Source organism: Lasioglossum baleicum, chromosome 16 (assembly GCF_051020765.1).
Source record: "Lasioglossum baleicum chromosome 16, iyLasBale1, whole genome shotgun sequence".
NCBI lineage: Eukaryota > Metazoa > Arthropoda > Insecta > Hymenoptera > Halictidae > Lasioglossum > Lasioglossum baleicum.
The window spans coordinates 1,300,434-1,317,018 of NC_134944.1; the positions used below are offsets into that span (position 1 = coordinate 1,300,434).

At 36.8% G+C, this 16,585-nt stretch overlaps 1 protein-coding gene across 1 annotated transcript in view; it reads right to left on the bottom strand.

The window, feature by feature from the left end:
- LOC143217169 (uncharacterized) overlaps positions 1-16,585 on the bottom strand; it is a 53,619-nt gene that overhangs the window by 28,089 nt on the left and 8,945 nt on the right. Inside the window, exon 2 of the mRNA XM_076441044.1 lies at positions 307-492. Coding sequence (XP_076297159.1) covers positions 307-492 — 186 coding nt within the window. The remainder of the gene's footprint in view (positions 1-306; positions 493-16,585) is intronic.

Sequence of the window (16,585 nt, forward strand, 5' to 3'; positions counted from 1 at the left end):
CGTACAGGCTGTCCCAAGGTCCTCAGGTGACTTCAAGTAACATTTTCTAGCCTATTGTTTCGTAATTCTTTCATTGTATCACTAGCTGCACCCGGCCACGCGTTGCTGTGGCTCGGTCAGGTGTGAGTTCTCAGTTGATGCCGTCACAAACGAACAGATAGACGCGATTCTATTATACTATACCATTTTTACCACATTTTACTGTTTGTCCAGAACTTATTTCCGACAAACGGTACAGTAGATCGTTGAATTTGTTGAATTCAAACAAATTTAGCAAACGAATCGAAGATTAAATTGCTGACTTACCCTGTAGCCCTTCTCTCCGGTGCCGCCATATTCTCCACCAGCCCCTTTCTCACCCTTCGGACCATCGGGACCATCAGGACCAATATCTCCCGGAAGTCCTTCCGGTCCTTGTGGTCCAGGAATTCCAGGATAACCCGGATTACCTTTTATCCCCGTGCAATTGCATTTGTACGAATCCTTGCAGCCCTGCAACAAATCAAACGGAAACGTTAGAAAATGTTTATCGATCTTGTCGGATCTTCTATTATTCATTTTATCTAGAATGGTCGAGCGATAGAAAATGTCTGTTTGCACGCACAAGTACGAGTGCAGTTATGTATACATATATTTTCACACTAAACCTACCACAAAGGATCAAATGACCCGTTTTTTTAGATTTTTTAAACTACTTTTCTACAAAAAATTAACTTAAATCAAATTTTTTATATATAAGAATTCCTGTTAATTTTCAAAAATTAATTTAAAATTGAAATTTCCTTCTAGTTAAACTTGAAATTTCCCTAGATGTAAACTTGAAATTTCCCTCAATTCTAAACTTGAAATTTCCCTCAATTCTAAACTTGAAATTTCCCTCAATTCTAAACTTGAAATTTCCCTCCATGTAAACTTGAAATTTCCCTCGATTTAAACTTCAAATTTCCCTCAATTCAAAACTTGAAATTTCCCTCAATTCTTTAGCAAAGAATGGTTCGGATTAGGTTCTTTTTAGAAAAGAATGGTGGCTAATTAATTGATGAATACATAAAGCTGTATTCTTTATGAATTTCAATCATCTGATATTTACCAAATTTATTTCTTTGGGTATCTACTATATTATTGGAAAAATGGCCAAAAATTTGGGTAGTCACATTCTTGTTATGTTAAAATATTATGAAATAGTTATTTCCAGAGCTCCGTAAACCCAGTGTTAAAAAAGGCCGTTCAAAGTTGGAACACAGCAGTAAAAATATCCAGTAGGAAGCTGAAACGATTACATCAGGGAGATCTGTTTTTCTTTCTTTATTACCGGATCGATAGGATCGCCGCCGTGCCTGGGAATCTTTCAAGATAGCTTGCAAAAATATTTGCGGTACCAGACGGGGTTCACCAACCAAATTGTTTACTCAACCCTCCTACACACTGTGTGCCGAAAAAAAAATATACTGAATTTTACATGGAAAAAAATCACGACAAAAAATAGAACTACATAGAAATATGTGCATGTTTATATTTTTCTTTCGTTTTGAAAATCTCGACGACAATAAGCGAAACTACACTTCTGCATATCCGCCCACGATCCAGGATTACATTGTAGAATCAAGGTCACCTCTTGCATTAATGCATCAGTTTAACGCCTCCCACGTGATTGGCTGCGACGAGTCACCTTGTTTCCAATCGCATGTCAAGGTGTCTTCATCATTTTCAGAATCATTTCAAGAATCTTTTCGACTTTTAGTAAGATATAATTCCTTCAGGTTCGAAACAGAAAATCCACGTTTTTGGATCTTGGTCCGATGTTTTTCTCAATTTTCTCCAGAACCGTCTGGTTTACGAAAAAAAGTGATAGGGCAGAAAAGATGCAGAATGTGCAGATCTGCAGATTTTGTTTGACATATTTTTCGACGCGACAAATAGCTTAGAAGATATTCAAGGTGTCTTCATCATTTTCACAATGACATGCAGAATCTTTGCCGATTTTCCTCTATTATCGTCTTCAGCAATTATTGAAATTTATTTAAATTAACGATCGCACTATTCGTTGACTTTTGGGTGCAGTGTCAATGTATCTGTGCAATCCATAACTGATGTGTCTTCTTACAATAAGACAGTCAGACAAGTTTCGTCAGTGTTGACCCAGTGATTTTAATTTTCGCATGCCGACCTCGAGTGGCAACAACATCTTCCAAATATGTAATGTCTCGGTTTCTGGCATCGAAATGACGTAACATGGCGGCGAGGATCGAGAAGATTACGCGATAAGACAGTCTGCCGCGAGTTATGTTCCACTTCGTCGCGAAAATTCTATAATTCTATACTTTCGGATTTTAAAAAAAATTGATTTTCCAACCAAAAATTCTGAAAAAATTCACAGACGTCTGTGTTGCCAGGTAGAACGTTCGTGAATTTTTTCGAAATTTTTTGTTGCGCAGAACAAGAGAAATAAAACATAATTATAACCAAGGTAGACTCGAGGATCCAGTCGAAAATGCTGCCGGATTTTTTAAAAAATCGATTTTCCAACGAAAAAAATTCTGAAAAAATTCACAGACGTCTGTGCTATTAGTCGGAACGTTCATGAATTTTGTCACAACGCTACGCGAAAGATCTGTGACTGAATTCGCGCAAGGGTGCGGAGGCAACGGCGGTTAGTAAACGCATTACACTCGCCTATTCGATCAGTTGTAAAGGACGTGTTAAACGAGACGACTGATTGCGAGTACTATGTTACGCGTTATGATTGGTAATCTGCATCGCGAACGAAGTGCACCACTTAAGCTAAGAAGACTGTCCTTGTTCGCCAGAAGTCTGCGTTACGAATATATGTGACACAGAGTGATCGTTCAAACGTCAACTTCAATCTGCGAAGACAACCACCGCAATAGCATTGTTAATTAGCCATCTTGAGGAAGCTCTGACAAACATTTATATGCAAAATTTCATCGTGAACTCTCGCGAACTCCGCTTTGTAATCGTCATTAAAGAAAAGACAGACAGAAAAACAGGTGTTTCTCGCAAAAGACAATTTTGGAAGTTTGAAAATATTTTTTATGCTATTAATTGTTATATATTCACACAGCTGAAAGAACGCTCTTCAAACAACGTTAATTTCAACAGCATCAACGGTTAATTAACGGCAAACAGCGTTAATTTCAGGAAGAAGCGCGATCATTCTTGAATTTGAGTTTTTGCTTGTTTTCAAACTTCTCTCAAAAGATAATGTGCGACTTATAGCAATTTATGCTAAAACTTGTCTGTACGTGCAAGAACGTATTGGCAGAAATTTCATTCGTTTTTGAGGAAGTTGAAGAATTACGGCGGCGCGCGTTGGCGATCGAAGGGATCGATAGAAGACGAAACGAGCCGACATCACTATCCGATCGAAAAAACGAGAGAGGAGAGCGAAGGTACGCGGAACGGGCCACAATATTTTATGCATGTCCGTCAATCAATTTTTTTTGTTCCGGTCGGAACGCTTCTTTCGGACGATGGCCGCTCAGGCATCGAAGAAAGTGGCCCGGAGAAAAAAGGTAGCAAAAGACGTTAGAGCCGATGTTCACGGAACGGTATACTATATCTTGGCACGAAAAGATAGCCATCTTTGAAATGATAGTAATTTCTGTTTGTTTTCATTAGAAATTCAATTCTTTTCATACAGATATTTTGGGTGTGCCTTCTTTACCATATACAAATGATTTAAAAAAGTACAAAATGATAGCACACAGAATTAATCGATAAAGATCAATGCTCAATATCTTGTAGGATCTACTTTACATCTAATCACTTCGATCATTCGCTTTGGTCAAGATTTATACGATTTTTTAATACTGTTTTTGGCTAATATTCTGCCAATCGTCCGAAATACACTGTTTTCAATCGTTAATGATTTGGAATTGTCTGCCATTTTGGTGCACAGCTCTGAGATCTTGCTGGCCACTCGAAAACACGGATAATTTTTGAAGAAAAGTAGTTCTTTACCGCCTTCGTCGCATCGACTGCGACATTATCTTGTTGTAAAATGTATTTATTTGGAGCAATTCTTACAGCGTATGTGTTTAGTTGTTCATTTATCGTTTCGATGTGCCGTTCACTATGCTTTGTCAGTCTTCATTCTCAAATGATTTTGTCCAGCATTATTATGTTACTACGAATTACTACGAGTCATTAACACAAAACATTAAATGATTGAAACGAAATAGAAGTCAACAGTAACTTTCAACACCGGAAAAATGCTCTGACAGGCTCACTGTGGAAACTCGAATGATTCTATTTCAACTGAATGCAGTCAGAAAGTCGAAGACTCATTTGAAAGCTTATCCGCACCATGGCATAAACATTTCAAGTGTCTCTAATCCACAGAGTTCGTTGAGAATGCAAGTATGATGAATAAGGATGATTGTTCATCCGTTGCTCGCTCGCGGGGAACTTTTTATTTAACAAAACCTCAAAGTAATGTATATTTGTTAACAAAACGTTAACGCAACGCATAGATCGATAAAATCATACATAACAATTAAACATACGAGTGAAACAATCAGTCATTCGTACAAGAAAAACTCCGCGTCGCTTTGCGAAGTTTGGTCGGCGAATAAAAAATGAAGTTCATAAAGCGTAAGGGGACGCGACGTGTTAGATTAAATATCGTCGATGATACTCGGTAAATTATGCATACAGGCATGTCAGAATATGTTGACACATTAAAAGTATTAATTCTCTTCAGTTTATTCTACCAAATCGGGAAAAAATGCGACGATGTGCTACTATTTTTGTCCCTCAATTCTAAACTTGAAATTTCCCTCAATTTAAACTTGAAATTCCCCTCGATTTAAACTTGAAATTTCCCTAGACTTAAACTTGAAATTTCTCTCAACTTAAACTTGAAATTTCCCTCTATTTAAACTTGAAATTTCCCTAGACTTAAACTTGATATTTCACTCGATTTAAACTTGAAATTTCCCTCGATTTAAACTTGAAAAAATTACCCCCAATTTAAACTTGAAATTTCTCACGATATAAACTTGAAATTTCCCTCAATTTAAACTTGAAATTTCTCACGATTTAAACTTGAAATTTTCCTCAATTTAAACTTGAAATTTCCCTCGATTTAAACTTGAAATGTCTCTCAATATAAACTTGAAATTTCCCTAGACTTAAACTTGATATTTCACTCGATTTAAACTTGAAATTTCCCTCGATTTAAACTTGAAAAAATTACCCCCAATTTAAACTTGAAATTTCTCACGATATAAACTTGAAATTTCCCTCAATTTAAACTTGAAATTAACCCCAATTTGAACTTGAAATTTCTCACGATTTAAACTTGAAATTTTCCTCAATTTAAACTTGAAATTTCCCTCGATTTAAACTTGAAATGTCTCTCAATTTAAACTTGAAATTTCCCTAGACTTAAACTTGATATTTCACTCGATTTAAACTTGAAATTTCCCTCGATTTAAACTTGAAAAAATTACCCCCAATTTAAACTTGAAATTTCTCACGATATAAACTTGAAATTTCTCACGATATAAACTTCAAATTTCCCTCAATTTAAACTTGAAATTCCCCCCCAATCTAAACTTGAAATTTCCCTCGATTTAAACTTGAAATTAACCCCAATTTGAACTTGAAATTTCTCACGATTTAAACTTGAAATTTTCCTCAATTTAAACTTGAAATTTCCCTCGATTTAAACTTGAAATGTCTCTCAATTTAAACTTGAAATTTCCCTAGACTTAAACTTGTTAGACGTGTTAGATTAAATATCGTCGATGATACTCGGTAAATTATACATACAGGCATGTCAGAGAATAGGTTGACACATTAAAAGTATTAATTCTCTTCAGTTTATTCTACCAAATCGGGAAAAAATACGACGATGTGCTACTATTTTTGTCCCGAAGGGTAATATCTCCACGTTTCCACGCGACGCGCGGTCAGTTTGCATAACGAAAGGACAATCCGTGTCCTCTTGATGCTTATCCACTTACGAAGCTCCGTATCGCATACGTGTGCACGCTTTTTGCCAGCGGACTTTTAGCAGATTTCCTTTTTCAGCCGCTTCTTCGCCGACGGAGCTCCTCGTAATCCGACACCCGAGAGTTTTCTGTTCGAGACAACAAGCCGGCACCGGCCGTCTGCGTTTGCAGACTTGTATTATACAACGCGAATTAACTGCTCGTAATATTTCCTCGGATCAGCTCGTTCTTTTCGATTCAACACATTCGCTGACCTCGTACGTACAGGTTTTCTACAATTCGATTAACTGTATTTGTCGGTTTCTAGTCGAAACTGGTGAAAATCCATTTTTTTCATGTCTTTACAGCTTTCGCATTTTTAATTTTACTTTTGTGCAGCAGCGTTCTCATCGCTACAATGTGAAATCTCGTTGGCAGAAGAGCACAGGAGTAAGAACATGTTATTTCTAGTTTGTCGAGTAATTTTCGTGGGCAGAATACCAGTCCTTCCACCGTAACGTTGGACACCCTGTATATACCAACAATTTGCCAACGAATCCGCTTGACCAGCGTCATCTAGTCGAGCCGAGGTCGCTTAGTATTACCGCACATTATGCAGATTCCATAGACCACCTCCTCTTCGTCTGCAGTCTACGCCGTGTGGTCCCTGCAACGGTTTCACCCTGATTCCGTCCTTTTCTTCCTCCTTCACCTTTCTTATCTTCGTATCTTCTGAATTATCGATCGCAGCGAAAAATATGTCCGACGAAACCTGTAGATCTGCACATTCTGCATCTTTTCTGTCCTATTACTTTTTTTCGTAAAACGAATCGTTTTCGAGAGAATTGAGAAAAACGTCGAACCAAATGAATGAAATATTGAAATAATTTATTTAATGCTCGTAAAATCGTTTTTCTCGGATATTTTCGAAACTATTCGCCTCATCGAAAAATATGTCAAACAAAATCTGTAGATCTGCACATTCTGCATCTTTTATGTCATATCACTTATTCTCGTAGAACGAACGGCTTTGGAAAAAATTGAGAGAAACGTCGAACCAACTGAATGAAATATTGAAATAATTAATTCAATGCTAGTGAAATCGTTTTTCTCGGATATTTTTGAAACTATTCGCCGCGTCGAAAAATATGTCAAACAAAATCTGTAGATCTGCACATTCTGCATCTTTTATGTCATATCACTTATTCTCGTAGAACGAACGGCTTTGGAAAAAATTGAGAGAAACGTCGAACCAACTGAATGAAATATTGAAATAATTAATTCAATGCTAGTGAAATCGTTTTTCTCGGATATTTTCGAAACTATTCGCCGCGTCGAATAATATGTGGAACAAAATCTGTAGATCTGCACATTCTGCATGTTTTATGTTGTATCATTTTTTCTGGTAGAACGAACGGTTTACGAGAAAATTGTGAAAAACGTCGGACCGGGATTCAAAAAAGTGTATTTCTTATTTCGAACTTAAGTGAATTATATCTTACTTTCCACTGGACGCATTAAAGTGAAATAGATCATTAACGACAACATTTGCATATTTATTATACGCATAATAAATGATGGATAATTGCGATCGGAATTACAAAGAGCCGCCGACAACGCAGTACTCCTCTCTCACTACATTTAATTATCGATAAAAGTTCGATTCGGCGCTTGTAGTCGCAAGCATAAATGGGTTAATGCTGGTAAACTGCAGCGAGAAAGTTCGGATAATTTCGGCACACCTTCGATACCGGTCCCAGACCGAATTGGACCGGTCCAACCAATCTCTGTCCCGAAACGGGTTGCATAAAGCGACGTCTGGCACCAAGTGTCACAATTAATCGTGCATGTAATCTCGTCATTTTTTTTTCTCCGCTACACCTTAAGCTTAAACGAATCCCGAGAATCTTAAATGTCACGCGCACCGTTTCACAATGCTCCATTTATTCGGCTGTGTGGCCCAAAAAGATTATAAAATATTATAACTAAAATATTGCTGTGAAAAAAACTACAATAATTCCCCTTCAACAAGCATTTACAGGGTGAGATTCTCAAACTATTACAAGTTCACAAACGTTGGCAATTGCAATGGAGAACTAGCAATTGGAATTGCTGCAAGGCCTCGTAGAAAAAATCCGGAAGCGTAAAATTGTGATAGTATCCTGTACCTCGTTACTGCACACGAATTATGCTCGTTTTTCTGTTCTGCTCAATAAAAAATTATGAAAAAATTCAGGAACGTTCTAACTAACAGTAAGCATAACAGTGAATTATTTCAGAATTTTTGGTTGCAGAATCAATGTTTTAAAAAAATCCAGAAGTATAGAATTGTGATAAGATCCCCAACCTCATTATCTGGGTTATACTATGGCTCTATTTATTCTGTTCTGTTCAGCAAAAAGTTACGAAATAATTCACGAACGTTCTAACTAATCGCATAGACGTCTGTGAATTATTGCAGAATTTTTCGTTGGAAAATGAATTTTCAAAAAAATTCAGAAGCTGAAAATTGTGATAGGATCTCCAATCTTACTATCTACATTAGACTACACACGAATTATGCCGTATTTATTCTGTTCTGCCGAATAAAAAATTACGAATAAATTCACGAACGTTCTAACTAATCGCACAGACGTCTGTGAATTATTTCAGAATTTTCGGTCGCAGAATCGATTCCTTAAGAAAATCCGGAATTTCCGAGAAAGAAATACAGCGGTATCCCAGGGACACAATTCCTCATGCTACGGAACTTTTGAAGTAATCTTGTAAATCTAATCGTGAGAAGCGAAGTTTCAGCATATGTGCCGGCCGTTTCCACCGAATGGCGGACGTTTACGAGACCCACAGGTCCAAATATTTATGCTAGCGGTGCGCCGCGCCGAGGTTCCTGGATCTACGATGTCGAATTTAGTGTAAAACCGTGTAAACAGCTTCTTTTCGGAACCAGATCCACTGGAACTGTACACTGTCGGCAGTTCTTTTTACTGAAATTCCTGGAAACCGATACATTGTAGACACGGATCGAATGAAATGCACTCATACGCGAAAGTATTCGAACGCTTACTATTTAACATTCAACTAGTGAAATACTATGTATGTTACATTGCAGTATTTGATGTTATTTGCCACATATAACAAGGGGTTATATGTATATGGTGAATGAACTACATATAATTCAATAGCTATTGCACAATATGGTTGAGCAAATTGCACGCGCGGGTTGAACGGACTGGTTCGCTTCTCGTATGTAAGAACAGCGTTCCTCCCGCCGCCGCCATAAAATCGCGATCTCGAACGTTCGCGTGATAAAGGTGAACCAACAATAGCCGTGTTGGCGAGGCGGAATTAAGGTATTGTTAAACATGCCCCGCACATACTCCTCTTATCGGTCCGCGGCTTTACGAGGTTCAATTCCTTCCCTACGCGGAGCTGTTCCGCGGTAATGGAATAGAATCGATACTATTATTGAATCCGCCATTTAGTTTTTTGAATGAATCTCATGTTCTCTCAATAAGAAAAATATTTTAAAACTTTGAAAATTGTCTTTTGCGATACACCTATTTTCCAGTCTACTTTTTCTTTAATGACGATTACAAAACGGAGTTCGCGAGAGTTCACGATGAACTTTGCATAGAAGTATTTGTCAGAGGTTTCTTAAGATGGCTGCATAAAAATTTCTTGCTAATATGTACTCGCAAACGTAAAAGTTACAACAATTTAACTTCTGTTTCAAGTTTAAATTCAGGGAAATTTCCAGTTGAAATTGAAGGGAAGTTTCAAGTTTAAGTTGATGAAAATTTCAAGTTTAAATAGGGGGTAATTTCAAGTTTACATTGAGGGAAGTTTCTAGTTTAAACTGATGAAAATTTCAAGTTTAAATCGAGGGAAATTTCTAGTTTAAATTGGAGGGAAGTTTTTAGTTTAAACTGATGAAAATTTCAAGTCTAAATAGGGGGTAATTCCAAGTTTAAATTGAGGGAAGTATCTAGTTTAAACTGATGAAAATTTCAAGTCTAAATAGGGGGTAATTTCAAGTTTAAATTGAGGGAAGTTTCTAGTTTAAACTGATGAAAATTTCAGGTCTAAATAGGGGGTAATTTCAAGTTTAAATTGAGGGAAGTTTCTAGTTTAAACTGTTGAAATTTTCAAGTTTAGATCGAGGGAAATTTCCAGTTTAAATTGAAGGGAAGTTTCTATTATAGCTTAAACTGATGAAAATTTCAAGTTTAAATAGGGGGTAATTTCAAGTTTAAATTGCGGGAAGTTTCTATAGTTTAAACTGATGAAAATTTCAAGTTTAAAGTTATATTAAGGGGAATTTCAAGTAAAAAATAGTTTTTAACAATTAAGCTACATTAGATTACATACTGATATATTTAATCATCTAAATTGAGGGAAATTTCAAGTTTACATTCAGGAAAATTTCAAGGCCAAAATAATTTTCAAGTTAATTTTTATATAAAATTAATTTGAGGTTTAAATTGAAGGAAATCTCAAGAATAAATTGAAGAAAATTCCAAGTTTTTTTTTAAATTGAGGGATGTGAGATGATGTAAAAAGTTACAACAATAAATAGGTAACGCGTTGGTAACGACCAAAATCGTGAAAAAAAAATGGGAATACTAGATTTCAAGTTAATCCGACAATTTTTCGAGTAACACATCTGCAATATTGAATCCAGCGTTTAGTTTTTCGAAGAGTGAGTTAGAAAACCCTCGGATTAGCGATTTTCAACAAAATTGGAGTATGAACATCTGTGGCGTCGCTCAAATTCTTTATTTTTCATTCCGTTCGATTCCCTCAATCTTCAATAATCCGTAAACTCAATTTCAAGAAGAATAGTTTCTATAAAATCGAAGATTTCAGAACGAGAACCATTCCGCTAGCTATCGGAGCTGCAAAAGATGATCAAATCTGTCGAATAGGTTAATTTGCGGTAACAGTGTCCAACAGCCAAAAAGTATTTCGATTCCCTCTATGCGATTCTTGTAGAGTTTTCCGCGCTGATTCCGAATCTGGTTTTAACTTTTTTCCTATACGTCCAGTTTTTGAGAAAATGGAGTTTAAAAAAAAGACATATTTTTCAACTTTAAACAAATATTGCGATGTTATTATAAAAGATATTGAATTGTTCTTTACAGCAAAAGATTCTGTAGACTTTCCCGAATACAGTGATATCCAATATTAATACATTATGATTGTTTAAACATGTTTAAACAATGATTAAAGACGGAGATGCACCACTTTTGCACCAATTTTTGCGGATATTTTCGAATTTATTTCAAAAAATAAGGGTCCAGCGAAAAATTGAACTATACCACGCGAAAGAGCAGACTTTTATCTTGAGAAACCCCCCTGTGAAGTTTGCATGGTTAGCGTTTTTTTCGAACCAGAAAGCAAAATATCTTCGCGCGACATGAGTTTCCGCCAGTGGCGCTCGTGACGGGATACGGCGCAGCGACGGGATACGGAGCGGCGAACGACCGTTCTGGTGGTGAGCGCCACTGGTGACAACTCATGTCGCGCGAAGATATTTTGCTTTCTGGTTCGAAGAAAACGTCGACCATGCAAACTTCACAGGGGGGTTTCTCAAGATAAAAGTCTGCTCTTTCGCGTGGTATAGTTCAATTTTTCGCTGGATCCTTATTTTTTGAGATAAATTCGAAAATATCCGTAAAAATTGGTGCAAAAGTGGTGCATCTCCGTCTTTAATCATTGTTTAAACATGTTTAAACAATCATAATGTATTAATATTGGATATCACTGTATTCGGGAAAGTCTACAGAATCTTTTGCTGTAAAGAACAATTCAATATCTTTTACAATAACATCGCAATATTTGTTTAAAGTTGAAAAATATGTCCTTTTTTAAACTCCATTTTCTCAAAAACTGGACGTATAGGTAAAAAATTAAAACCAGATTCGGAATCAGCGCGGAAAACTGTATAAAAATTGCATAGTGGGAATCGAAATACTTTTAAAAAGTTGAAATTTGTTGGACAGTGATAGGAGGTTGAGAAAATAGTCCGTCACGCCTATCGCTGTAATCGGACTATCTGATACGTCGATCGCTATATTCCGCCGGCAGAATGCAAAGCCCTGAAGAAACCACGTTGCGCGTCACACGGATAAATCGGTTCGTTTGTGTTGGTGATTGATCGATCGGTAATCGCGCGGTAAACACGAGCTCCGGGCATCGATCTCGCCGTCGATAATATAATCACACTCGAACGTTATTACTACACTGCGGATCTTTATGCAAAATAAAGATGTTTTGCTTTGATTGTCAGACAAATTTTCGTTCTGGGACAAATGGACGATTAGGGTCGACGACAAATGAGATATGTAGAAGGAATTCCTGGGTGCGGCGGACGCTAGCTTTAATTAAACCCTTTTGAACCACTGTGAGGCGACTGACGATTTTTCAAAAAATCCGGAAGCGTAAATAAGTGATAGGATCCCGAACCTGGTTACTGCACACGAATTATGCTCTTTTCTTCCGTTCTGCTGAATAAACCATGTCGAAAAAATTCACGAACATTCTACCTAGCGGCACACACGTCTGTGAATTATTTCAGAATTTTGGGGTGGAAAATAAATTTTCAAAAAAATTCAGAAACTGAAAATTGTGATAGGATCCTCAACCTTACTATCTGCATTAGATTGCGCACGAATTATGCCGTATTTCTTCTGTTCTGCTCAATAAAAAATCGCGAAAAAATTCATGAACGTTCTAACCAATAGCAAGCATAACAGTGAATTATTTCAGAATTTTTGGTTGGGAAATGAATTTTTTAAAAAATCCAGAAGTATATAGAATTGTGATAAGATCCCCAACCACATTATCTCGGTTATACTATGTTCTATTTCTTCGGTTCTGTGGAACAAAAAATTACGAAATAATTCACGAACATTCTACCTGGCGGCACACACGTCTGTGAATTAATTCAGAATTTTTGGTTGAAAAATCAATTTTTAGACTGCGGATCTTTACGCGAAATGAAAATGTTCTGCATTGATTGTGAGAGAAAAATTTTCGTTCCGAGACAAATGGACGATTAGGGTCGATGACAAAAGAGATAGAAGGAATTCCTGGGTGCGGCGGCCGCTGCGCTGGATCAATCCCCAAAAATAGGGTGCGCTACCGGCCGCATATCCGTTTCTATTTCCGCACGTATCCAGCCGGGATGCGTTCGGAACTCTGTGTATATAAGCTGGATATTTTTTCCTCTCTCCTCACGTGTCGCCGATAAATTAAACCAGGAAGAACTAGCGCAACGCGTTCACGGGTTTCGTTGCACGGAGAATTATGGGCTGGAGCGACGCTGACTAAAATCTTCTTCGTGTCGTTTCCCCATGAATACCGCTCTATCCGACGGGTGACATAATTTCCCGTATCGCGTAAAAATAGCAATTTCGTCAGATTATACGATTCGCTGGAAATACGACGATTAACTGAATCAATAATATCGAATATCTTCAAGACTATTCATCGCATCGAAAAATATGTTAAACGAAATCTGTAGATCTGGACAGACTGCGACTTTTATGTCCTATCACTTTTTCTCGTAGAGCGAACGGTTTTCCAGAAAATTGAGAGAAACGTCGGGCCAAATGAATGAAGCATTGAAATAATTAATTCAATGCTCATAAAATCGTTTTTCAGAAATATCTTCTAAGCTATTTGCCGCGTCGAAAAATATGTTAAACAAAATCTGTAGATCTGGACAGACTGCGACTTTTATGTCTTATCACTTTTTCCCGTAGAGCGAACGGTTTTCCAGAAAATTGAGAAAAACGTCGGGCCAAATGAAGGAAATATTGAAATTATTAATTTAACGCTATTAATCTCCTAAATTATTGACCGTATCGAAAAGTATGTCAGACAAAACCTGTAGATCTGCAAATTCTTAATCTTTTACATTGTATTACTTTTTCTCGTAGAACGAACAGTTCTCGAGAAAATTGAGAAAAATATCGGACCGAAATCCAAAAACGTGTAGTAATAATTATAATATATTTTCTATGTACGCGCGCGCGTTTACAGAATTTCGAGAATAAAAAACGAGAGCAATTGCAATTGTCTCCGACACGGAAGAACGCTATTGGCTATAAGAAGGTGTTACGACACATTCGATGATAAATGATGATTGATCGAATAGTGAACCGAGCTTATGGCAATTGTTGATGTCGGAATAGGCGCCAACATTGCACTTACACGGTCAGAGTCGATCGAGTTAAACTTGACACTCGACCCTTGCGCTAGAAACGCGCGCGACCGATTATGGTCGGCTTGGAACGTTTAGGGTTACACCGGAGTTCAATGCTAACAGTAAGTGCAACCGTCAGCGATTGACGTTTGTCCAATCGTCTTTCCTGGAACGTTGACAGCTTTTATTCAGAATTTTTCCGTTTTTAAAAATTATTTCTGTAACTTCCAAATCGTTTGCATCACCAGCTTCGCGCCATTTTAATTCATTTCGTTCAAGATCAGAGATCTTGATGTGTGTTAGTCATCTTCATTTTTATCGTAGCCGATTAAGATGGTGAAAACTGCCCTTAGAGGTTTGTCAATGACTATTGAACCATTCAAAAGCTGGCCAAAAAAGCCACTCTAAGGTAAATTTCAAGTTTAAACTTAGGCAAATTTCAAGTTTAAATTGAGGGAAATTTCAAGTTTCAATTAAGGGAAATTTCAATTTTAAATTAATTTTTGAAAATTAAGAGAGAGGAATTCTTATTAAAAAATTTGTGATGTCACTTAATTTTTATAGAAAATTAATTTAAAATTGAAATTTAGGAAAATTTCAAGTTTAAATTGAGGGAAATTTCAAGTTTAAATTGGGGGAAATATCAATTTTAAATTAATTTTTGAGAATTAAGAGGAATTCTTATAAAAAGAGATTTGTGATTTTACTTAATTTGTATAGAAAATTAATTTAAGATTTAAGAGGGAAATTTCAAGTTTAAATCGAGGGAAGTTTCAAGTTTTGAATTCAGGGAAATTTCAAGTTTTGAATTCAGGGAAATTTCAAGTTTTTGATTGAAGGAAAAGCGCGAAATCTAATTTACCTTGTAACTACCCCTACGGGCAAGCTAAAGAGCTGAAATTTTCCTCAGAGTGGTTTTTCTTGGTCTGCTTTCGAATGGTTCAATATTCATTGTAAAAACTTCTAAAGGCAGTTTTCGCCATCTTAACCGGTTAGAATTTTTCACAAATACTCGCATCTTATCAAATTAAAAGATTCACTCTATTCAAATGTTGAATAATTGGAGAATTCTCGAGCAGTTTAGAATCCCGCGAGAACGTTACATACCAAGACCCCTTGAACTCCAGAGAGCTTCTGAGATAATGTATAATCAAAGTCAGGCATTTCGTAAGAGAAGTGATTGCGTCCACCCTTAAACGTCCTACATAGATCCAGATCATGTGTGTGCCGCTGTAATACTCATCTGACACGTAATTTAAATTTCTGCAAATAGATTCCTACATGTACAGACTAAGATTTAGCGTAAATATTATATAAATAGCTGTAAGTCGCCCATTATGTTTTGAGAGGAGTTTGAAAACAAGCAAAAACGCATGTTCCAGAATGATCGCGCGTCTTCCTGAAATTAAGGTTGTTTGCTTCGTACCTTTTTATGAGTAATCACTTCAGCAAAACTAGAAATTTCAAGAATAAATTGCGGGAAACTTCAAGAATAAATTGAGGGTAATTTCAAGTTTAAATTGAGGGAAATTTCATGGTTACAAAATTTTCAAGTTAACTTTTATAGAATTTTAATTTAAGATTTAAATGAAGTTAAATTTCCGAGAATAAATTGAGGGAAATTTCAAGTTTAAATCCAGAGAAGTTTCAAGTTAAAATTCAGGGAAATTTCAAGTAAAATAATTTTTGAAAATTAAGATAGAATACATTAGATACTGATGGATTTATAATCTAGATTGAGGGAAATTTCATGTTTAAATTGAGGCAAATTTTAACAAAATTAGCGAGTATGTCTTCGATTTTTGTTTTCGCCATTCCGAATCACTGTGATGTCTGTTCTAGTCTTTGCTCAGCCGTCTGACTATGGTGACATCGTTGCTACAGTTAGCTGTGATTACTCGATTTCCACGAAACGAACTATCTTCCGAGCTTCCAGTGATTTCCATACACAAACATAAGCGGACTCGACTGATCAAGAAGACGCTCGTGGCGATAAACTCTTTGCACGGTTCATTGATTTTGGAATTTCTTTTTCCCTCGCGTGTTTGCCGAGAAACAGAGAATTTAGGTTCGGAATGGGGGCGGAGGGGAGCCGCGGTGGCGGTGGGATACAGACGCGCGCGCCTATTAGCGGAACACAGTGTGAGATATCGGTACGCTTATAAACAGACCGTCTATTCTCCTGCTAAGAGGCACTTTGTTATCTTCGATTGTCATTCTGAACTGTTTCATTCACGTTCGTAATAAATAGCTCGCTGCTACGTGATGTCATTTGCGGTAACAGTTGTACGCACCGACGATTAGGGCAATTATTGCTGAACGGTGAGACACTTATCCGATGCCTATTCATTCAGTTTCTGCGTTCATGCGATTTTCAGGAGCTCTGCGTGTTTCATTTATCGTTTTAAAATTATTCAGA